This window comes from Phoxinus phoxinus (genome assembly GCF_949152265.1).
Source record: "Phoxinus phoxinus genome assembly, chromosome: 15".
Classification (NCBI taxonomy): domain Eukaryota; kingdom Metazoa; phylum Chordata; class Actinopteri; order Cypriniformes; family Leuciscidae; genus Phoxinus; species Phoxinus phoxinus.
In genome coordinates, this window is record NC_136890.1 from 8288995 (window position 1) to 8313955 (window position 24961).

General features: G+C 39.1%; 1 protein-coding gene across 2 annotated transcripts in view; it reads left to right on the forward strand.

Moving 5' to 3' along the window:
- Positions 1-24961, forward strand: part of gpr153 (G protein-coupled receptor 153) — an 83728-nt gene that overhangs the window by 17927 nt on the left and 40840 nt on the right. For both annotated transcript variants that reach the window (XM_079637382.1, XM_079637381.1), the window contains exon 2: positions 15775-16360. In XM_079637382.1, the coding sequence (XP_079493508.1) occupies positions 16008-16360 (353 nt within the window). In that variant the 5' untranslated portion in view covers positions 15775-16007. The remainder of the gene's footprint in view (positions 1-15774; positions 16361-24961) is intronic.

Consider the following 24961-nt stretch of genomic DNA (forward strand, 5'->3'; position numbering starts at 1 on the left):
ATATACTTCATATATATGTGAAGTATATATATATATATATATATATATATATATATATATATATATATATATACTTCACAGGAACTAACACAATGCTGTTGTTTGGAGTTCTTAAAAGTGCAGGAGTGTTTACTTGTTAATACATTCAATAATAATGTTTGCTGCTGGCTCAGTTGAATAACCTTATGCAATACACTTCTTTGTATTTGTATCAGCATAATTATTTAACATCAGTTATACACTGTAAAAAATAACTTTAGTTATTTGATCTGTCTTTTGTTTGGTCATTCTGCGGGGATGTCCAGTTTTCATCATGCTTTATTTAGGACTAGATGGGGAGTTTAAACTCAATTAAATGTTATTTTATCTGTTTTTGTGCAAAATGGGAAAGGGGGTGACTTGTTCTGTTTGAATTTTATTGGTTATAGTTTGTGATTATGTTGAGGACAGGCTGATGTAAGTGAAGATTGACATGAACGAAGAATTATGTTTTGAATTTAGATCTGATTTTCCACATAGTGCATTACTCATGCATAGGGAGTGGGAGGACATCTAATCTAATTCCACCCTCTTACACAACACCCACACAGCCTTCACTCCAGTTGTTCTGTCTGCTTTCATGTTGACTAACAAGAGTACCTCAGTTAATTTTGCTCGCTAAACACTGAAACTGCTATTTGAATAGAATCTTAGAAAATGTCTTTGTTATTGGTTCTTGATCCAAACTGATAAACGTGGGCTGCATGTTAAAATATTTCAGTAAAATAGTCAACAAATGTCACTGTATGGATCAAGATTACAGCACTACTCAGACAGGATTCGTTTTCTAAACGTCATTTGAGTTACACTTATTAACACTCTGTGTCTGTCATTTTATATACTGATTCAGACAATAATACTTATTAACACTATTTTATGGTGATGTAGTTACATGTCACCACATGTACATACTATAGTAATAACAGTAAATTATGCATAATTACAAATAACTCAAAAACAAACGCTAACTCTATAGTAAGAATATATAGTTAATTAACATTACTCTGTACTTAAGTAAGTACAATGTAGCTATGTCACCTTAAAATAAAGGAATAATTAATAATAAATAGAATTAATGTGAAAAGCAGGCTTATATGGGGTGAGCTAAACAAGGTAAAGACGTACAGGTGAATGTGATCATGGCTGATTAGTCTGTGCAAAGGATTATGGGAAATGTAGTTTATGGATGTGTGGTGATTGTCCGTGTTGGAGTGCCCTCTGATGGTTATCCTGGGCACTCTCACTGGTGATCGTTACCATTATTGAGGTGCTAATGTCGAGTCTTTGCACTTTTCAGTCTACGTGTTTCAGGGCTTTACAGAGATGTACTTTAATGTCTGAAATCTCACAGTAAACAAGCTGCGGCAACTGTGGCAAAGAAAAAAAACATTGTCTAATATTCATAGGGAGCGGAGGGGGAAAACAATCTTGAGAGGATCCAGATCCACCTAGGGGAGCCCATCCTCATCTGGCATTACAAAGAATGTACATATGCTCAATATGATCTTGTTACATCATTTGTATGTTTTCATTGAATACATGTTGTATGCTCAATGATAAATTAAATGATTCCATTCATTTTGTTAGTAAGTGTATAGTTTAAATATAGGATAGTGATTAGATTGTGGTTGTAATGATCCGTTTGAAGTGTTTGAAGTTGATGCAGTTAGAGGTCAGTAAAGTGTCTGGCTGAGGCTGTATTTTGCAGTTCTCGCTCAACAACACAGATGAGATGGCAGTGGGATATAGAGATGGACCCAGACCTGGAGCTAAACAGGTTCTAGTGACCTCTGGATTAGTATTTTACGGTGGGAACAAATTAAATAATGGTAATGTGAAATAAATGTAACTTGAATATTAATTGTTTTTGTAGGGTACAGTAATATAGTGCAAGTTAATTGTGCAAATATAGTGAGTAGTATAGTGCAAATTTCATAAGTTGAAAATCATAGGTAATTGCGCAATTTTTTACTAGTTTTACTAGTTTGATTGCTTTACATGCACATGGTTAGTTGATGAATTTATGTTGCTGATGTGGAGTTAACTATCGTCAATTAGCATAGTCTGTCATGATAATCTATAAATTGCGGGGTTTATGTAAATTTTAGGGTTGGTGATGTCACTAACCTGGGAGGAATAGTAGTCCCTACCAGCCGTTTGTTAGTTCTTAAAAAGCTATTTCTTTAAAAGCAAATATCTCCTTTGCTTTGAACTTTGATCAGTGTAACTTTGCGAATGTTGTTTATGCTCAAACAGCAACATTACACACTAACTAAAGTTAGAAAAGTGAAATCATAATCAACCACCCCTTTAAATATTAGATCAAATTAGCACAGAATCAACTTTGTGTTGCTGTCCGAAATCACGTCATGAATCAGGCAAATTTCTACCATTAACAAAAGCAGTTTTTAAGAAAAGTACTGAGCTTAATTTATGTGGGACAAATTTATGTAATAAAGTAAAAAAAAGCACGCCGTGAAGCCGTGTTTTACAGTGGATTTAGAACAGCTAAGAGGCATTGTTAGGCACGACGCGGAGCGGACCCTAACCTAACCCTAACACAAATATAACGTTATTAACACATTTATTCATCCGTCAAGCAATGTAGTTCCAAAGAGGTTGCTAAGCAACACATGCAGCAACAAAGAATCACAAACGGCAGTTGTGCAGTAATACTAATGTAATGCGGTCAGGTGTATGTTTGTTGAGTAATTTACAACGGCTTCGAACACGGCTCAACCAATCAGAATCAAGGACTGGAACTATCCGTTTTATAATGTGCCTTTTACCCTGTGCGGCTTTAGCACCATTGTACCCTCCTAAGGGGCCCAAAGGGTACCAAGGAAATATACCCCACACCAATACTCCACCACCAGCCTGAACCTTTGATACAATGCAGGATTTATTCATGCTTTCATATTTTTTATGCCAAATTACAACCCTTCCATCTGAATGTAGCAGCAGAAATCAAGACTCATCAGACCAGGCAACATTTTTCCAATCTTCTTTTGTCCAGTTTTGGAGAGCATATGCAAAGAGCCTTAGTTTCCTGTTCTTAGCTGACAGGAGTGGCACACAATGTGGTCTTCTGCTGCTATAGCCCAACTGCTTCAAGGTTTAATGTGTTGTGCGTTCAGAGATGCTCTTCTGCAGACCTCGGTTGTAACGAGTGGTAATTTGAGTGACTGTTGCCTTTCCATCGGCTTGAACAAGTCTGGACATTTTCATCTGACCTCTGACGTCAACTAGGCATTTTCGCCCATATACATATACAGTATTTTCTCTTTTTCAGACCATTCTTTGTAAACCCTAGAAAATCAATAATAGATTGCGTGAAAATCATCATAGATCAGCAGTGTCTGAAATATTCAGACCAGCCCTGGCACCAACAACCATGGCATATTCAGTCACTTAAATCACCTTTCTTCCCCATTCTGATGCTCAGTTTGAACTTCAGCAGATTGTCTTGACCATGTCTACAGGCATTTGTTTGCTTCCCATACATTTTCTGAAATTGGTGTGTTTGCTAATGACATCAGTGATCATTGCACGATTGCTGCAGTTAGAAATGCCAAAATTCCAAAATCCAGGCCTCGATGCATTGAAAAACGTGATATGAAGCATTACTCTTTACAAGGTTTTACACATGATTTATTTTATTTTAATTGGGACAGCATTAGGCTTATTGATGATGTTGAAATAGCCTGGAAATACTTTCATGATGGATTTTTGCAACTTATTAATAAACATGCTCCTTTGCGTAAGTTTAGAGTCAAGGGACGAGACAACCCTTGGTTTTCGACGGAGCTTAGCAAACTTCTTCATGAGAGGGATGTGGCTTGGGCAAAGGCTAGGAAATCTGGGGTGGAGGCCGATAGGATTAATTTCAGACGACTACGAAACCAGTTCACAGCAGCTGTCCGACATGCCAAATCTGAATACTATCTAGCGGCTACTACAGACAATCTAAATAACCCTAGGACTTTTTGGAAGTCTATCAAGTCAATTTATTTAACTAAATCCCATAATGAACTGCCTCCCCATATCATCAGGGACAATATTACTATCTCGGACAGATCGGCGATGCTAGAATGTTTTAATGAACATTTTGTTGCATCTGGTTCTTTGTTTGACCAATCTCTACCTCCGAAAACCTTCCCTTCTGATGGTAATGCTGCTGGAAGATGTTGTGTTGGCCAGCCTTTTTCTTTTACCTTTGCCCCGTTTTCAATCGATGATGTACATAAAGCCCTAATGTTACTGGAAATAGAGCCATATTTTAGAGCCATATTTTTTAAAGATTGCTGCAGATTTTATTGCTAAACCGCTCATGTATATTTTTAATTTGTCTTTGGTTCAGAATGTTATGCCATCAATCTGGAAATCTGCCCATGTCCTCCCCTTGTTAGAGGGAGGAGATCCTACCTTGCTAAACAACTATAGGCCTATCTCCAACTTGTCTGTGCTGTCAAAGGTCTTAGAACGACTAGTAAGTGAACAACTGAAAGAATTCCTGAGTGTTAATAATATTCTCTCAGAGTTTCAGTCGGGTTTCCGAAAGGAACATAGTACCATCATCTCTGCTTGTGAATGACATCATTGAGGCACTGGACAGCAAAAAAAGATGTGTGCAGCTCTTTTCATCGATCTTTCTAAAGCTTTTGATACGGTGAACCATTGTATTTTAAAACAGAGACTGCTCAACATTGGTCTTTCTGAGAAGGCAGTTGGTTGGTTTGAAAATTATCTCTCAGATAGGACTCAGTGCGTCACCTTTGATGGTATCTTTTCAGGTTTCTTACAAGTTGTATCAGGGGTTCCTCAGGGATCGGTGCTGGGCCCACTTTTATTTACGTAAATGACCTTGGTTCAAATGTCCACAATGCTCGGTTTCATTTTTATGCTGATGACACAATCATTTACACCTGTGGAGAAACTCTTCACCAGACCTTTCAGTACCTGCAGGATCCCTTTGACACTGTACAATCTGGGCTATCTGACTTGAAGCTTGTGTTGAATGCAAATAAAACCAAGACGGTCCTGTTCTCAAATAATAGGAACTCCACAGCTATCCCTCCAAACATTGTTACCCTGCAGGGAAATCTAATAGAGCGAGTGGCTGAGTATAAGTACTTAGGGCTTTTACTTGACGACCATTTGACTTTTAAGGCTCATATCCAAAAGTTAGCCCAGAAACTTAGGTTAAAGCTAGGGTTCTACTTTAGGAATAAGGCCTGCTTTTCTCTTGCAACAAGGAAGAAATTGGTCGAGGCTACTTTCCTGTCTCTTATGGACTATGGTGATTTTTTTATATATGCACGCTCCGAATAAATATTTGCACCAACTGGATTCAGTTTATCATGGTGCACTGAGATTTATTACAGGGTGCAAACCCTTTACACACTGTTGCACTCTGTATAATCTAGTCCAGTGGCCCTCCCTTGCTCAGCGCAGGCTAACCCGGTGGCGATTGTTTATTTATAAATCCATCATTGGGATATTGCCCCCTTATTTATGTAGGCTTATGTCCTTCAAGGCCAGCACTCGCTCTCTGCGGTCTAATGATAATCTCCACCTGGTTGTGCCTAGGGCTCGCACAGAGTTAGGGAAGCAAGCATTTAGAATTTCTGCCCCATCAGCGTGGAATCTGTTACAGAAGGACTTAAAACTAGATAACCTGGTCTCCTTTGGTCAATTTAAGAGGCTAGTAAAGTACCGGGAAGCAGGCACAATGGGCACCTGTCCTTGCTTCCCAAATTAGGATAAGTGTATAAAAAGGTGTTTTTTTATTTCTTTTTTTCTTTTTTTTTCTCTCTTCTCTTCGTTGGTCGATTCATTGTAATTCATTGTTAATGTATTTTGTCTTGTATGTTCATTGTATTTATTTTATTTTGTATTCTATGTGGAACTTTTATTGCGGCTTTCTTGGCCAGGGCTCCTTTGCAAAAGAGACTTGTTCTCAAAGGATTTCCCTGGTTAAATAAGGGTTAAATAAAAAAATTAAAACATTAAGTTGCTGTTGCTGTGATTGGCTGATTACATTTTTTTTTTTTAATCTGGTGATATAGTTGAAAAGCTTTAATTAATAAAATGTAATATATTTTATTATACCTATCAATACTTTCTTTCCCTGAGGAAGTCTTCAAAATAGGGTTTGAAGGGATAGTTCACACATTTTTTTATTATTATTTTGGAACACAAAAGAAGATATTTTGAGAAATAATCATACAATGGAAGTCAATAGTATGCTGTTGTTAGGTTAACTAGTCAATAGTATGCTGTTAGGTTACCAACTTTCTTTAAAAGATCTTATTTTGTGCTCAAGTCATATAGGTTTGGAAACACATGAGGGGGAATAAATTACAACACAATTAAAAATTTTGGGTGAACTCTCCTTTTATCCTATCCTATACTGTAACAATGATTTTTGGTGTTTGTATCTATAATTCACAAAAATCCACACAAAACAAATACAATACCTTGGCAACCTGACCTCAAGAAGAGGCGCAATAATGTTTTGTGCATGTGGTTGGATTATTATTTTATTATTGGGTGCAGTGTCAGGTGCCCGCTGACGTTCAATTATTAAACATCAGATAGGTACATTTTGAATGAAAGCCATGCAGCAATGTTCTCACTCACTTTAATGCAAAAGTCAGCAAAAAAATTCCTAAAGACACTATCAAATGCTAGCATGAAGTATTGACAATAATTGCATCTGCTAGTACTGGTCAAGCCCTTATTTCCAGTTCAAGGTGCATAAATAATTTGTTGCCAAGTCAGTCTGCGGTGCGTTTCCCAAAAGAAAGTTTGCTTTAAGTTCAATGAAACTTGCGACTGTAGTTAGCTAAAGATGCTTTTGGGAAATGCACCACTGAATGATTTATTTCTTCTGTAATGTATTATTGGCCCTTTTTCCACATGAACTTAAAGGCATAGTAAAAAACAAGAAAGAATGGGAGAAGGTGGGAATGCAGGATAAACAAATAATTTTCAATGTTATCCCACCCACCCACTTTAGCACAAGTGCAATGATGGAGCCACTAGATCACAGTGTTGATATATCTGCATTATTTAATTATAGAATTTAGCAATTCAGGAGAAAGTGCCTTTAGTTTAAACAATTACAACAATTATTTTCCATAAAAATAAATGATGTACAATGAGAGGCCAGAGAAATAAAATAAAACAAAACAGAACAATACATGTATGTAAACTCATTTGTGATTTTCTTTCTTGTAGTGCTTTACTTTTATTTAGTCACTTCATAGAAGACTGTTCTAGTAGCCTCCATCTTTACATCTGTATTGTATTCTGCTTTGACAGCAGTGGATTCTTCCATAATTATCTAACATGTAGGGCAAAGCTGTGTGGTCTCTTTTGGATTGTTGACTCGTGTACTTTGACATTGACTGAGGCAATATGTGCAAGCAAGTCTTGTTTATGTCCTGGCTTCTTAGAGTTATATTACTACATGCTCCTGGGCTGAATTTGGTGGGCCTGGATAGACTGCCAGTGGTTTGAAATGTTCTTCATTTTATAAACCCTTAACAGTCACCCCCTTTACCCCCCCCCCCCCCTTTTTTTTTAGCATTGGTGTAAAAATGCACTTTCCAAACTTAAATGGTTGTAATTCATGAAAGCTTTGGAATACAGAGCTAAGGTTAAAATGAAAGTGTAAAAAAGTGTGTTTACTGTAAAGCAAATCTACAGTACTAAACATTTTTTATATTATCAAAAATATATATTTTATATAGGGGTGGGCGATATGGCAAAAATATCATATCACGATTTTTTTCCGGAAAATCACGATTCACGATTTTATCACGATTCCTTTTCATGTTGGTTTTACTATTTTGCAAGTTAATTTTTTCTATTGTTCTTTCACTTTAGACATAACCAACTTTGTTTATGTAAACCTTGTGTGTATTTGACAGTATTAGCGCAATAAGACTCGAGAGATAACTTAGTTCAGTAACGGGCGCTGTTAGACAGGCTTTTAGTGCATGCGCGCGTCGGGTGCGTTCAGAAAAGCGCCCGTTAGAACAGCGCATCAGCAGCGAATGACATGTTTAACCGGCAAGGCTTTAAAGCACATGCAAATAATTACTTTTTATGAACTACAGTGTCCCGTTCCTCTGCATTTCATGTGGATATACGTCGCGCTGTACAGTATGTTAAGACGGAGGCGCCAGACATGCAAACTGATAAAAATGCACGATCCTACGATATTTCTTCAAAAGCAGATCGTGGAGACATTTTAATCGTCCACGATCAAAAATCGTAATATCGCACACCCCTAATTTTATATATATATTAGGGATGGGTTGGGTCAGAGTTCATCCTTCCGCCGGAACTAGACTCGCATATGGCCGTTACCGGACGCCAGTGATTATAGCTTATAAAGTTACAAATATGATTATTTTTCTTACAGAAACTCATCGCTTTCAAGCCGTATGGATTACTTTTTGATGGATGGATGCGCTTTTTGGAGCTTTAAAAACTCACTCCCATTATAAAGCTTGGAGCCAGGATATGTTTTAATATAACTCCGATTGTGTTTGGCTGAAAGTAGAAAGTCATATGCACCTAGGATAATTTTCATTATTCTGTGAATTAACCCTTTTATGCAGAGGTCTTCAATCCTGCTCCTGGAGGGCCACCAGGAGCAGGATTGAAGACCTCTGCTTTTATGGGACTGAGCTGAGGATAGATTTAAGAACACAGCACCCCAACAATATACAATAACCACACCGCCACCACAGTACTCTCAGCCGTTTCAGCAGCCTGGTCCTTCAAGGGCAAGACAGTTCTTACATGTCAAGAGAGGAGACCCGAGGAACTATGTACCCATTATTATAGTTGTGGTAGCAGTGAGCACTTTTCAGCAGGTTGCAGAACCAGAGCCAAGAAATTCCAAAGTATTGAATGACCGTTTGAATAAATGAAGTTTTATGTAACAAAGTTCGGGAGGAGCATGTTCAGGTAATCATCCAATCAGCACAAGAAGGAGCCAGTATAAATAAAGCCTTTCCTTACCTCCTGTCTCATGACTAATTTCTCAGCATCCCACCTCCACCCCTTCACCCCACATTCGGCTGGGTCCGTTCATAGATACCTATGATCTCTAAAGTTATGGGGGGAGTACTCTGGGGTCGGGCCGAATTCTGAGCTCGGAGCCCTCCCCCCGGACAGCAAGCCAAATACGCATTATAATATTACATCAGATTTCATTAACATGTAAACTCGTGAAACTGCACTACAGTGAGAGCAGCCGATGCCCATGTCTTGCGAGCGGGGTCGCGATAGAGTCGGTCGATATGAGGTTAGGGTACTACAGCCTCTACTTCATTGTACCCAAGAAATGCGTGGGTTACGACCGATCTTGGACCTGCGCGTTTTGAATCGGAGCCTTCACAAGCTACCATTCAAAATGCTCACGCAGAAGCGAATTTTTTAATGCATCCATCCCTGAGATTGGTTTGCAGCGCCTCACAGAGGAACACGCTCGGTCGGTGCTGAACTGCTTGAATACGTTCAAAGGTAGGACGGTGGTCCCACTGATGTTCTTTCAGAGGCAAAAAGGGCATATGGCATCAGCAGCAGCAATAACTCCGCTCGGAATGCTCCATATGAGACCGCGTCAGCACTGACTTCACGGCCGAGTCCTGAGACGTGGCAGCGTGGCACTCACCGGGTGACAATCACACCAGTGTTTCGCCAGACCTTCAGCCACTGGTGTATTCACGGATGCCTCTGCTATCGGCTAGGGTGCCATGTACAACGGGCATGCAGTGTCAGGTGTGTGGACGGGCCCCCAACCGCATTGGCACATCAACTGCCTCGAGTTGCTAGCAGTATGTCTCGCTAAAGAGGCCACTTAAAGAGGCCGCTACAGGGCAGGGACGTGCTGGTCCGTGTGGACAACACTGCGTCGCAACTCGGCCACCATCTCCTCCAGGCAAGAAGGGGCAAGAGGCTTTCTGAATCGTATTCTGAACTTTTAACCTAATAATCGTCATCTGTTGTGGATTAGCAATCAAGACAAGTCTATATAAAGCACCAACCAGGCGGAAGCACTGAAAAATGGCTGAACAAAAAAACAAACAAGAAAAGATACCTTTCAAAAAGATTAAATTAGTGTCCTTTTAGAGGAGATAGAGCGAAACAGTGACAAGATATACCCCTACTATCATCCATCCAGGCAAGAAGGGGCAAATAGGCTTGCACAGGGCGTTGGATGGGGTCAGCAGTTGTGGCCCTTTGTTAGGGATTCCTATTCCTATTCAAGGGACTCCATGAAGAGGAACATTTTGGTTACATATAGTAACCCTTGTTCCCTGAAGGAGGGAACGGAGATGCCACGTCCCTTCGCCACATCTGTTGCGCAACGCTGGGGCAGCCAGGTCACTGGTTTGGCTTTCCTTGGAGCGCTTTTGAGAACTTTTTTTGAGGCATCGGCCAGGATTTAAAAATATTTTTGCAATGGAATAGACTGTTTCCTAAATAGACTATTTACTAAATTAACTGTTTGTTTATGGACTTAGTGTGTATAAACTTGGGACTCTTATTTGTGGCACTAGCCCATTGCATGTGAGCCAATGAATGCTGTTAATCAACCAACAGGGACTGTATGTATAACATAAATCTAACGTGTAATAACTGAAAGCATGTGCTTGTTTTAGAAGGTATGTATTGCAAAACTATCACATGTGACCTGTTACTTTTATAAGTGTAAAGAGAAACTATATGGTTGGACTGGTTTATGACTTTGAATGCACTGATGTCAGGAAGACATCTTATTTTGTGGGGATATTTTGAACGTGTAAACTAATGAAAACAGAGAAGAATGGAAGCGTTGTGTGCTCTGCCGTTCTCAGCACCGTCAAAATAAAGGTCCACTGCGCTGTCAAAATAAAAGTCACAACAACAACTGTGGCTTATGTCACTTCAGAGTTTCACAAAATGGCCCTAGGGGAACCCTGGTGGCTGGTTCCTATAACTAAGTTCCTAGAACTGGTGCGAAAGATGTGAAAGTCCATTATGATTAATCCACTCAACCCTTCATAATACATAAACATTGGCATGATATTGGCTTTGTCACAGGCATTTTTTGGCAAAAACAAACAGCAAAACATTTTTTTTTCTCAGTTGTCATTATTGCTTGCTACTTCTGTGTTGACACAACAAAAGCAGATGGATTGGTGCTTATCAGATTTGGTAAGGGCCAGGAGAAGGAAAAAGCTGTGAATAACAGAAGTACTATGTTACTCCTGTATTATTAGTTTGCTCAGTTGAATCTGATCCTCACCAATATCAGTCCTTGTGGTGCCTTGTCATTTGAGATAGATGATTACAGAATAAATTAGATCATTAATGTTTATTCCTCTTTGTATTCCAATATTTGAAAACTACTCCATTGGTGGATGATCAAATGGTAACACTTTAGAATATGATACCAAAAACTCAATATGTTTTTACAGCTCCTTTCTCAGGAGCTCTGCCAAGAACAGCTCAGTTTTGGCCTGTCTACTTAATATTCATGAGCCTCTCTTCTGATTGCCTTTTTTTTCTGAGTGACCCACCATTGGTGGGGGTGGTGACTGAAGGCAATGACTGTGTAGTTCTGACATCACATTTATACGGAAGTTACAACGGCTCATGAAAAGGCACAGCTACTTTATACAAGCTATGTGCATTTGACTGTTTTGAAACTTATATGGTAGTTTCATAGCCCATAGACCTCTCTTATCATTAAAAAAGCCAGGAAATTTCAGTTTTGACAATAGCTTGACCTTTCTTTGACCTTTAAAGGGGTAATGAACTGGATTGTTTTATTATTTTATAATGTTGTCTGGGGTGCCCTTATAATGTTAGTATGATTTTTACATGAACAATTGTAATAATTTAGAAATAAAAGGCATTTTTCCAAGCCTGATTTTAGCCTCTGATTTGAACGCTCTGTTTTAAGGGGTGTGTCTGCTGTGAGGCTTCAGTGTAAACGCCCACTGCTGTGATCGGCTTACATGCTTGCATATGAAATAGCTAGTATTAAATGTGGAACTCTCTCGAAAACCTTTACTATGGTTTTATTATTACAGCTATCGAGATTAACGAATCGTGAAAAGTATTGTTTAAAGCATTATATTCCATTACATTCCATCACATGAAAGGTTGCAGTGATGAGCATTGAGCAGATGACAGATCGAGTGAATGAAAAAATCTTATCATTGCAACGCAATTTATGCACTCTCACAAATGCTTTCACCAAATAACAATGCAAACACGATGTAAATACAGTAAGAGCTTTGTTGTGCAGTGTAAGAGTGTCATTGATTTCATAACGAGTTTTGGCAAGTGTCCAGATAAATTTGCGCTGAGAGAGATTTTGAGAGAGATAATTTATCTAAACTTGAGTAATTACATATCAGAAATCACCTATTGCAGATCAGGCAGTAGAATAAACACATGGTTACTTACAGTTAATGTTTGTGGCGTTGCTGGCAGATCAGTGTCGAAAAAGTCTGTTTGCAAAGCCTGTATCGGACTAAGAAATTGTGACTGATTTACTGATTTAATAAACTTTAACCACGCATTCCTAATATTGGAATCCAAAGGAAGCTTGTGTAGCGACTGTCTTCTTCCACAACATTTTGTAAATGGCATGTTTATTGGTAGCTTGATTCGGTTTAGCAATGATCACCTCATACATACAGACGGTTGGTCTGGTAACGCCCCCGGGAACGCCCCGTCACATGATGTGAATTTAGCCTGTGGGGGAAAACATTGCCTTGGCGCTAATTGAAATACACGGGACAATCATGCCGAAGAGTTGCTGTGTCGTTTTCTGTACCACCAATAAACAAACAAATTATGAATTGAAGTTCTACATCCTTGCTAATAAACACACAGAACTGGAAAGGAGGCCTATCGCTACGTAATGACGCGAGCCGTGAACCTATGGAGTAGTTTGAGGTCTACACTCAATACAGACTGCAGTCTGTGAGTTAGAGATAACTGTCAACACAGTCCCTCGGCAACTTCGTACTACTGATCACCGTTTTACAAAAGGATTAATAGTTTGGAGTGAAGCATACGTACAAATGACAAGGTTTATGGAGTTATAGTATGCAACATATACGAAAGTTGATTGAGTTATAGGCTAATATTACCGCTACAGCTACCGGTACATGTCATACCTGAAGATTCAACAAGATAACAAAATATGTCTGGAAACGACACGTCCGGCCATTTGGTTGGGCCATTGACCCAGTTTTTAATTAAATAGGCTAAGGGCAATCATAACCTATTGCAGTTCATTTTGCAATGTACCGTTGCCGTTCGGCAGGCGTCAATGACTCGTAATATGAGATTTTTGTCATTTAAATACACATTATGTTCGCTGTGTTCCCCCCACCCCCCCCCCACCCCCGCCGACTCCACCCTCGCCACGCCCCCAACTCTGACTAGATGCCGACTGTATGTATAGGCCTATGTTATTTAGCTATGCCTGAATTAAACAGGGGGGGCTAAACAGGCAGTGTTGAAGTAGGCGTTTATCTTCTTCTGCGGAGGCGGTGTTCGATACCCTTTGATTTCATAGATCCCCACTTTGAAAAACCTGTCTTCCGCTGAGACTGGTGTCAATAAAAGCTTTTATTGGACTAACAAGGAAGTTTTCAGTTCTGAAACTTTCAGGATATTCTTATAGTATGATGACCAATATGTCAGATATGGCAGATATGGCTTTCAGATATGTCAAAAGCTCAAGGAAAATTAGATTTCTCCGTTCATCACCCCTTTAAAATCTTCAAAAGTACAGTCTCAGTAGACTGATGTTTTCTAAAACCAGATTGAAAAATCATATTATCAGCTAAAAACGTTGCAATTGTTGGAGGATTGTTTTCTCCAGAATCCTTGTGATAAAGGACAAATTGGAGATGGGTCTAAAATTGGCTAACACTGTGGAGTCTAGGTTCTGTTTTTTAAGCAAGATGTAGACGGTTGCATGTTTTAAAAAAATCAGGTACAATACCAGTTTCTAAACAGCTAATTATCATAATCAGGAGATGCGGACCAATTACATAACAAAATTGTTTAAGGAAATATGGAGAAATAATATAAATAGAGGAGCCCTGTGACAGCCCGAGCGGTGGCCGCACAGGAGTGGTAATGTGGATGTATCATCACACACACATACATTTACATGAAGGACATGCATTCATTTAAAGGTGCTGTATGGAGTTTTTCTACTAAAATTAATCCATTTTTTATTACCTGTGTGTGAAGGGGTTGTAATCTCACAATAAAATGATCCACTTGGCGGGTTTTGCTATTACCTCTGAAAGCAAGTATTCCTATTTCTATGTGAAGTCTCCGGGTCGGATTTGCCGCGAAATCCAGTGACGTGACTGAGACCTCCATGCGTGCTCCCGAGCGTCTCGCCTCTCGCCTCGTCTACTGACTTTGCACTCAACAGCGACGACACTGCAACTTTATGACATGGAGTCTGCTAATACTAGGAAATGACTAGCACAACACAGACTCCAACACAAACTCCACATGGTTCTTCAAATAAAGACCTGAATTGTTCCTGAATTATCGGCTCCTCCCAAGCCCGAAGGCTTAAGCTGATATACTATTTCTTGAAGATAAGTGCCAGAAATGGGTTTAAAAACAGCAGTGCAAACCAGGTAAAGAGGGATCAGAGGAAAAGGGAATCATCACCAATCTTATATCCCTTATTTTGTTGACAAAGAATTTAAGAAAGTCTTCACACATAGATGAGGACACATCAGGGAACAAACAGACAGAAGAGTTGATAGTAGCGGTAATAATATTGAAAAGCGTTTTCGGCCAGTGACAGTTCTATGTTATGATTTCTGAATAAAATACCTTGATTTCGCTGATTTCACTGCTCTCTGATATAGGGATAACACATCTCTTAGCATGTCAAAAGAGACCTGGAGCTTGTCTTTTTTCCATTTAGCCTAAGATAGTGTATGGAGTCATCTAACCAGGGCTTTTGACCTGGGTTTATGTTGTAGAGTCTGAGGTGCTGTAGAGGTACCACTGAGTATAAGACATTTACACTGATGGAATTAACCCTATATGGGAGCTCCTCAGCACTCCATAAATAGAGTGGCTTCACAGAACCCTAATGAAAAGGCATTTCTGGTAGTAGAAGTAATTAGCAGAGACCAGTGAGCATATGTAATAGGATTAGAAGCATTAGATACACAAGAAACAGTAAACATAATAGTCTTATGATCATATGAACGATTTTCACACACCTCAGGCTCAAGGTCACAGAGGGAAAAACCATGTGATAACGCTAGATCAAGTCCTTGTGAGGAGACGGGGTGGAGGAGGGATGCAGAAAAAACTAACGAGGAACATAGATGCTGATTGGGTAGATTTCTACCTTGCAATGCATCCTCTGAAAGCAGCATTTTTAAGTTTTCGGACTCATAATGTGCATAAAGGTGGTTTGCCATGACTGGAATTGAGAACCAATGGGTTACAGAAATACAAATGTTATCTGGCCCAGCACTCTCTATGAAAGAATTGTAAAAACCATGAATGACTGGAAAAGTCATAGAAAATGATTGGTCAATATGTGTAGAAAGCCTAAGTCTAGTTCAATTGAATGCCTCCATCTTCTATCTCTCTTCATGTCCCTCCACTCTTGTCTTATTTGTCTTTTCAAGACCTGTCTTGTCTTTTCTTTTGTAGGATTGTTACAAACCTGGACTGGCTCTCAGTGCACGTTCTCCTTCTCTGCCCGACCCCAGTGCCTCTTCACGCTGCTATGCCCCTCGCCCTATCCTCTCAGCACATCCAGAGGAAGGACTGCCCGTCCCTGTAGGAATGCCTGTTCGGGCCTGGCACCTGCCTCTGCCAGCGGCTGCTCCCATACCTTTCACCATTCCACCCCCCACCAGCTCTCACCAGCAGGCTGCTCCATCATGAACGATGAGGTCATCAGCACTAATGCACTGGCCTGGCTGGTCTGCTCGGGAGTGTCCATCCTGGCCAACGCCTGGGGAATCCTGAGTGTGAGCGCCAAGCAGAAGAAGTGGAAGCCACTGGAATTCCTCATCTGCACACTGGCTGGCACGCACATTCTCAACATGGGCATACCCATCACCATGTACTGTGTCATTCAGCTACGCCGACAACACTCAAACTATGAGTGGAACGAAGGACTCTGCAAGGTCTTTGTCTCCACCTTCTACACCCTTACCCTGGTCACCTGTTTCTCAGTCACCTCCCTGTCCTACCACCGCATGTGGATGGTTCGCTGGCCTGTCAATTATAGGTAAGTGAAAGACACTTGAGCTGAACTTTGTTGACACAAGAATTGGATTTAATTTTCATTTCATTTAAATTTTTTTTAAACTGTTAACTGGCTTTGAACATTTAGGTAATCTATGTGTATTGAATGAAACCAGAAGTAAACTTAAAATTACCTTAAAACTTAAAATTAGTTTATAAGATAAATAAAACTGATAAAACACTCTGGCCTGGTTTCACAAACAAAGCTTAGATTAAGCCAGGATTAGACCTTAGTTGAATTAGGGCATTTAAGTACCTTTTATAAACGTGTCTTAGGGTTCTTTCACACTGGCAGTTTAGTTCAAAACGGGGCACAGTTCACATAAAAAAATTGCTAACGTGAAAGCTGTCATGCGGACCCGAACCCGAGACTACCTGAAGGAGGTCCAGTGTGAAACTTTACAAGTGTGCATCTTGAGACAAAACAATGGCAGAAAAAGATATTATATGTCAGAGCAATTTGCTTTCAGTTAAAACAGCTCAAACATGCATAGTCTGGGACTAGGCTTAAGCCTGAAACCGGAAGTTATGAATCATATTCCATTCAATTATGCCAATGTAAATATCTAAATAACATACGTTAAAAACATTAGATATTCATGCAAGTTTAGAAATTGTAAAATCCTTCCTTCAATTATGTTATCTGCAATGTTTTTCATATGGAGGTCAAAGCAAATTGTTGTTGAGAGTTGTTTAAGTCCTTATACAAGTCATGCAAAAAATTGTTTTACTGTTATCCTTTAAAATAACATGACTAGTGCCCAAAAGTTGCGATAGTCTTTCCTTCCCTATTGTGACGTATATCCCAGTAAAATGGCTTCTTGAAAGAAATCATATGAATCATTAGATCGTTGTGGTTTGCTATTGCTGTGATCTCATGTGAGTGACAGGTTGTCCAGCCCTCGTACCAATACACACGTCATTAGAGAAAATATATAGTTGCAAGAGGGAGGGGAAGGCCACATGAATAAATAAAAAAAACAATAATGTGCACGGATAAATCATTTATAATAAATGCTACTGCAATAAGTCAAGTCAAGTCACCTTTATTTATATAGCTATTTTTATAATACAGATTGTATCAAAGCAGCTTCACAGTGACAACATGAAAATAATACAACAAAGTTTGTTTCTAGAAGATAATTGCATCATCGTCCACCTTACGTAAGCCAGATCAATAATATTATTGAATATTAAATGTCCCCAACTAAGCAAGCCAAAAGCATAGGCAACAGTGGCAAGGAACCAAAACTCCATCAGGTGACTGAATGGAGAAAAAAAAACCTTGGGAGAAACCAGGCTCAGTCGGGGGGGCAGTTCTCCTCTGGCCAACGAGCAAACAGTATATGATTATTATTCAGGCAGCATTACAGGTCAGATTGGATCAGAATATTCACAATATTTATCCATTTCCATCTGGTTGGAAGTCAGAGTCATCATGTCAGTATGGAGACGAATTTGTTGAGGATCAGTGCCGATGGCTGTCGTGTCGATGAGGCCTTCACAGGGCTGATGAGGCTGGCACTTCAGGCATGCGTTGTGGATGGGTCCAGGCGCAGGTCCATCTGATCTGGATACGGCCCGGGTCCGGCTTCCTTCAGTAAACCTCGGAATAAATAGAAAGACTAACATTAGCCTAGATGCTATTCTTCTTATGATGTAACGAGTACATCAGGTGTTATAGGAAGTGTCCCCGGTTCGGGCTGACCTAATCTATGCAGCCTAATAATAATTTAACTGATTTGAATAATATAAATGTATAATGTTCTATATGAATGCCAGGTAAAAGAGATGCGTTTTTAGTCTAGATTTAAACTGCAGTGTGTCTGCTTCCCGGACAATGTTAGGAAGACTGTTCCAAAGTTTAGGTGCTAAATAGGAGAAGGATCTACCGCCTGCAGTTGATTTTGATATTCTATGTACTTGGGAGCTAAACCATTACGACATGGCTTTGGGGAGCCAATGCAGTACAGAACAGGGCTAATATGGTCATACTTTCTGGTTCTAGTGAGAACTCTAGCTGATGCATTTTGGACCAACTGGACTTTGTTTATTAAGCGTGCAGGACAACCACCCAGTAGATAATTACAATAATCTAGCCTTGAGGTCATGAACGCATGAACTAACTGTTCCACATTTTTAATTGAAAGCATATGTCGTAATTTAGATATATTTTTAAGTTGGAAGAATGCGGTTTTACAGATGCTAGAAACGTGGCTTTCAAATGATAGATTGGTATCAAAGAGCACACCCAGGTTCCTAACCGACGACGAAGACTTGACAGAGCAGCCACAGATTAAATTAAAAAACAAAACTCCTAACTTCACTAAAATGAAATGGGAAGCCGCTTACAGACGCTCACATGTAAACGCAACACTGACGTCTTCACTTCCGGGTCAAGAATCTGTCCATCAAAAACTCAGTAGCCAATGAGAACACGCCACTGTTAGCCCCGCCCCCACGAGAGTTCTGTGCCTGAATGGCAAACGAAAACTCAGGGAGCATAAACGAAAACTTCAGAAGCGTAAATGAAAACTCTGGAAGCGCAGCAACAGAAAAAAGAGAAAACAGTTCGTAAAACATGCAGTGTATTAAAAACAAATTAAAAAAATTTGCCTGCGATTTTTTTATTTTATTATTATGTTTATATTTATATTTTTCAATCATTTCTTGAAAAGTTACGCTCAATTTTAAAGGCACAAAAATAATCCTATATCACAGTGGCTTTCTCTGAATCTGAATGCAGCGACTGGGCACTGAAGTGCTGTTTGGAATACATGTAATTCACATGTAAACATATATACAAATCAGATTGCAAAGTTCAGGGTTCATATTCAGAATCAGAATCAGAATCTGAAATCAGATTGGATTCATTCAGACTGACAAAAATTAGTGCATGTAAACATAACTACTGTGGTCATTCTGCTTGTGTTATTGTTTGGCTTCAGGGAGATACAGTCCACAGCAGTGGTTTACTGAATTTTACTCATGATCACTTGATGTAGTCATTTGAGGACAACTCTCCTTTAATCTCAGATTCTTTATCCCAGTCCTCTGTTTGGAGAGACATCAGAGTGTTTTTTTCCATGTGATTATTTTTTGTCTATTCTGTTCTCAAACACTCCCATATTACAAAGCATAGCACGCATATTTGCAGGTGAATGCTTTTCTATTGTAATGAATGCCAATCCCCATTAGCAAACAATTAAAAAAAACTAAAATCAACTTTTGTCGGTATACTACTATCAAACTGTAGAGGCGAAAAATATAATGATGATTAAACTCCACAAGACAAAGAACAAAAATGCATGTCTTTTTTTAGGGCCCAAGCACTAAGATGCGAGGACCCTCTTGGAATTGCTCCATTCATGTGTTGTTTGTATTTTGACTCACCATGACACAACTGATCATGTTTGTTTTGTGTTGGCACTTTGTGTCCATTGCTGTTTGTTTAAACTGCACAAGTCTCATTAACAGCACAGATTCACAGACATCATTCAATAGGAAATGTCTTGACAGGGTTTCATACATGAACATTCATGTTATCACGGTGTTATCTTCAGTAATAGTTCTCAGAGCATTTGAAGGCATGGTTATTTCTTTAGACAATTTTAAATCATGTTTTAATTTAAGCAGCTTTTTTTATTTAAGCACATTATTAATATTTACTTAGTGGTTTCCTAGAGAACTGAGCCTTTTGGCTAAAATACTTCAATACTAAAATACATAGCTAATACTGTTAAAGTTCAATGTTTAATTAAGCTGACTTGAAATGTTTGGTACCTGGTGTGTTGTGGGAATGGACCAGGGCTGCGTTTCCCATAAGCATCATAAGCCTAAGAAGTTCGTAAAAACGATCATTATACGACTGATCTTAATATTATGGTCTGTTTCCCAAAAGCAGCATAACTTAAAGCTGCAGTCCGGCACTTTTTTGGGTTTAAAAATATCAAAAAAGACATTTTTGAAAAAAAACGTAACCAGCCAGTGTTCAAAACGATCTGCTTGCCTTACCTCGATTCAAAACGGTAAGCTTGTAATAATGATTTTAATTCCAGTGGTACTGGTGGATTTCCGCGGGAATTTCGAGCATGTCTTTGCGTCATTACGTCACTTCTGTACACATAGAGAAGGAGTCCCCGGCTAGCGTGTGTGGATGATGGTGGGTTTAGCTTAGCACTTGGTATGGCGGATCCCGAAAGTTTAAAGCGACAATCACCAGTGACAACTGGAGATTCACCAGTTGTAAAACCCAAAAGACTTCGGACTTCAGATTGGCTACAGAAAAAATATTTTTCACGTTTTGACGTGATATAAGCAATCGTTAGATTTATCAGCATGATATAGCTACTGCAATGCTTCCCCCCACCCCCCGAATTTGGTCAGAACAAAAGTGAATGTTACTTACTTGTTCAGATGACATTTTCCGATGAAAATTCTAATGTTGACACTTTCAAAAAGTATACTCTGAGATTGCTGATGACAGTAACGTTACAGTATCCACAGCAACGCGGCAGCCTCAATACATTGTGTTCATCCGCGCTGTTTCATGCCGATTTACTACCCACGCACAGTTAATAATTCCGCGAATAACTGCAATTGCAGATTTCTAACAGAGATGGCGACAAAGAGGAAAAACGACGGACTGCAGCTTTAAGTAGCACTTGAAAATCGTTGTAGAACTACGAGTGCTCTGGAGTAATGGTAAATCCCCAAGTGCATTGTAACAAGACAGATTTATGAGGTCGCCTACAGGACAACCGGCAGATTACACTTTTATCTAGATTTAACAGATTACACTGCAACGTGTGTATAATATAAGGTTTTGATTGTACTTTATTGTACACTTTATTTTTTGTTTAAATTAATTTATAAATGAAATAATTAAAAGGGGAAGACATTTTTTTATGTAAATTAAATGAATGAACAAAAAAATCATAAAAGAAGTAATGTGGTAAATATGCTTCAAAGACTGGGCAAAATAGGGATGAATTAAAAAAAAAATCTGTCAATGACTTGCTGACGTGCACGAAAACCAGCCATGTATTGGGCATTTCTTGGTTGGCCATCATGTGGTCCCATGCCATCTTCGTCCTCCTCCTCCACCTCCTCCACCTCTTCATCTTCCTCCCTGTTAAGTAAGGGCACTCTCATCTGCACTGCAATGTTGTGCAGCATAGCTGTTACTCTTATTACTGCACAACACTTTTGTGGAGCAAACAAAAGACCACGCTGGACTGGTGAATTGCCGAAAGCGCATCTTCCACCTCCCTATTGTACGTTCCACAATACTACGTGCAACACGTCACGGTGTGCCTAGTTGAAATTTGTCTCCCTGTTATTCATAGGATTAGCCACAGACGTGAAGAGATATGGCCTCAGTGGGAAACCACTGTCCCCAAGCAGCCTCCATTGTTGCATAAAATCTCAAGGCTGATAGGAGTTGGACTTCAGGGGACAGGGCAAAATTTCTCCTGGTGGCACGCATCAGCTGAGGTCCAATGCTATTTAGCAGTTGGGCTATGTGTCCTCTTGGCAGACGATATCGCCTAATTATAGCCATGTCATCAAGGATATCCAAGGGTTTTTGATGCTGTCTGATGAAGGCATTTAAAGTCACCAATCTACTTCATGGTCGTCTTTGTCTTTCTCTGACCCTCAATTGAAGAACATGCTGTAGTGCAGCCATGATTTCCTCTGCAAGTCTAGTACCGTGTAAACTCTAGACTAATCCTAGCTTAATTGAAGGAACCATGTGAAGGTTATCAGGCTGTGATAATGTTCACATATCCCACTGCCTATTATCAATTTCAGCAATCACATTAGGCCCTACCTTGAAGAAAGTTAAGGTGTGGCATGCTTAGAAATTGTATAGATTAATCTATCCTCTGTTCATAATGAGGAAAAGTTGTGCTTCTTATAACTATGTATACATAGAACAGTACTGGTAAAACATGTCTTTTTTGTCTATAGCTGTAGAAATGTATTGGCTAGATGAAGTACATACTGTACGTATATGCTCTTTGTCACGCTAAATATATAGACTTTATATATTAATAATATTGAAACTTAAATGCTTATGTCTGAAAATAATCATCAACCAATAGCAATTTACTTCAGAAACACTGGGAAGAACTCATTACGTAACAATTATTATAGTATTTAATATGGCCTTAGGCCTTGTGTGCATGGTTCAACAAACACATGGACATCAAAAACCTTGCATCTAGCTTTATTAATAAAAAAACATAGCATAGTTTTATTAATTTAGGTTATTCAGTTCCCCAGGACCTGCAAAAGACATTGTACAGTGGGATGAGTCATACCTACATATAGAAAACATTTCACAAGAAATTACTGAAACTTCATGAATCCCCATTGAACAATAAATCACATTACCTGTGTCTTCTGGCAAGATAATTGGCACAGAAATTGAGGGCCTTGCAAAACTCATCTCCTCTAGTGCAAGCCTCCTCTCTTCTAAGGCCAGCTTGGCCTTCTTGAGCTCAATGAGCTGCTGTTGAAAGTTGTTGTCCCTCTCATTGGCTTCTTGAAGGCATTGCCTAATGTCTTTCAAGACATTTAGCTTCTCCCTCTCCAACTGCACTAGGTCCTGACTACAGCTACACACATTCTCAAACTGCTGAGGTGTTATGGCTGCAGTCTGGACAACTAAAGATGGAGGCTGAGGCCTGGGAGGGTTGTTTGGAGGACTAGGAGATGGTAGGTGCTGGGAGATGGCAGATTAAACTGATGGTTCCTCTGAGCATGAAGGACCTGACTCAGGCTCAGGTTGAGTTATCCCTACTACTCCATGGATGTCAATACCACCACAAATGCCACCTGAAGCACTTGTGCTAAGTATTGACAAGGCCTTTTCTTCCTCTGCTGGGAAAAAAAAATATTCTAATTTTTTTTTATTGCAGCCCTCTTCCTTTTTGCCAGGCTTGCAAAATCCTGCCACTTCTTGCAGACCTCCTTCCCTGATCTTTGAACACCCCTGGTTGCAGTTAGGTTGGTAGCAATGTCCTCCCAGGTGTGTTGTTTTCCCTTATTTGTATAGTGTCCTTTAAATCTGTTAAAAATACATTTGTTTCGCTCTAAAAGGACATTCATTTAAAGGTATGAATGTTTTGAAAGGTATCTTTTCTTGTTTGTTTTTTGTTCAGCCATTTTTCAGTGCTTTTGCCTGTAGGTAGGTGCTTTATATAGACTTGTCTTGATTGCTAATCCACAACAGATGACGATTATTAGGTTAAACGTTCAGAATATGATTCCATATAAGGTTATATTTCAGCACTTCGCAAATGGACAGCGACTCTTAAGTAGCACGTTCATGTTAAGTGCATTTTTGGGAAACACGCGTGGAATTGCTGCGTGCGTTCATAACCTTGTGCGTAGAGAGCGCTCTTAAGAGCTAAGATACATCGTTATCGGGAAACCCGGCCCTGCCTAGTGACAAATAGGTTCAAATAGGAAGTTGAACTGTTTTAATGGGAATTCTAAAGGAAGTGAGAATGTACCAACTTTGATGAAATAATTATTTTTGCAATTAAAATGTATCCATGGCTTTAAATTTTGTTAAATGTATTTTGGTAACTGTTGTGAGAATTTGTTTCCCCCTTTTTTGTTTTGATGGTGCTGGCCACCTCCTATACATTCAGTGTATGTCTTGTCTAGAAAGTTACTTGTTGCTAATTGTACCTTGGAAAGGTGGTACTGTTTTTTGGTTCTCTGTTAGTTTGAGAGGCTCAGGCTCGATTATGTTCCTTGGAATACTTTCTATTTCCTGTGATTTAACCTGAATGGAATATTTTTCTTGATCAATTTAACTATTACAATTTTTGCTTCTTTCTTCTCTCTAATGAGGCTTGAGATCATAGTTTTTTCTTGCTTAAGCAAGATTTAATAAAGACTCACAATTGAAGATCCCTTTGCTCCCTGTTTGTGGCTATGGACTTTTTTGTTGTTGTTGTGATTTGCTCATGGCAGATCCATCACAATGTCATAAACACTGTATTATTATTATTATTATTATTATTATTATTTTGTACTATGTTAAAATGACATTGTGAACACTAACGAACCAGGACTAAATGTATCTTTTTCTTTTTTGGTCTGGACCAAGAGAACCAAACACACCCATACAATAATTGTTAAATTTTGTATTGAGTTAAAAAATAATAATAATAATCTTCTGACTATAAAACACATCTTAAAGGAATATATATAAAATGTCTATTATAATGTTGTGTTATCACCATGTTTACGATTTAACGTGACAAAAGCAAATAAAAACCATTATAATCAGTGATGCTGTCTACACCGGATGTGACGCAACAATTTCTATTTTTATTCTATTTTATTCTATTTGTTCTGACATGAGAACAAATGTATTTGCAACGCAACATTTGTCACATCCAGTATAGACAAGGTGTGCTAGGTCTTCGAATTTGAACACCAGGGGCCTCATTTATAAAACTGTGCGTAGGATCCTTACTAAAAGTGTACGTGCGCCCAAAAGCCAAAAATGGCGTGCGCAAAAAAAAAATTCTGACTTATAAAACCGTGCGTACGCCAGAAC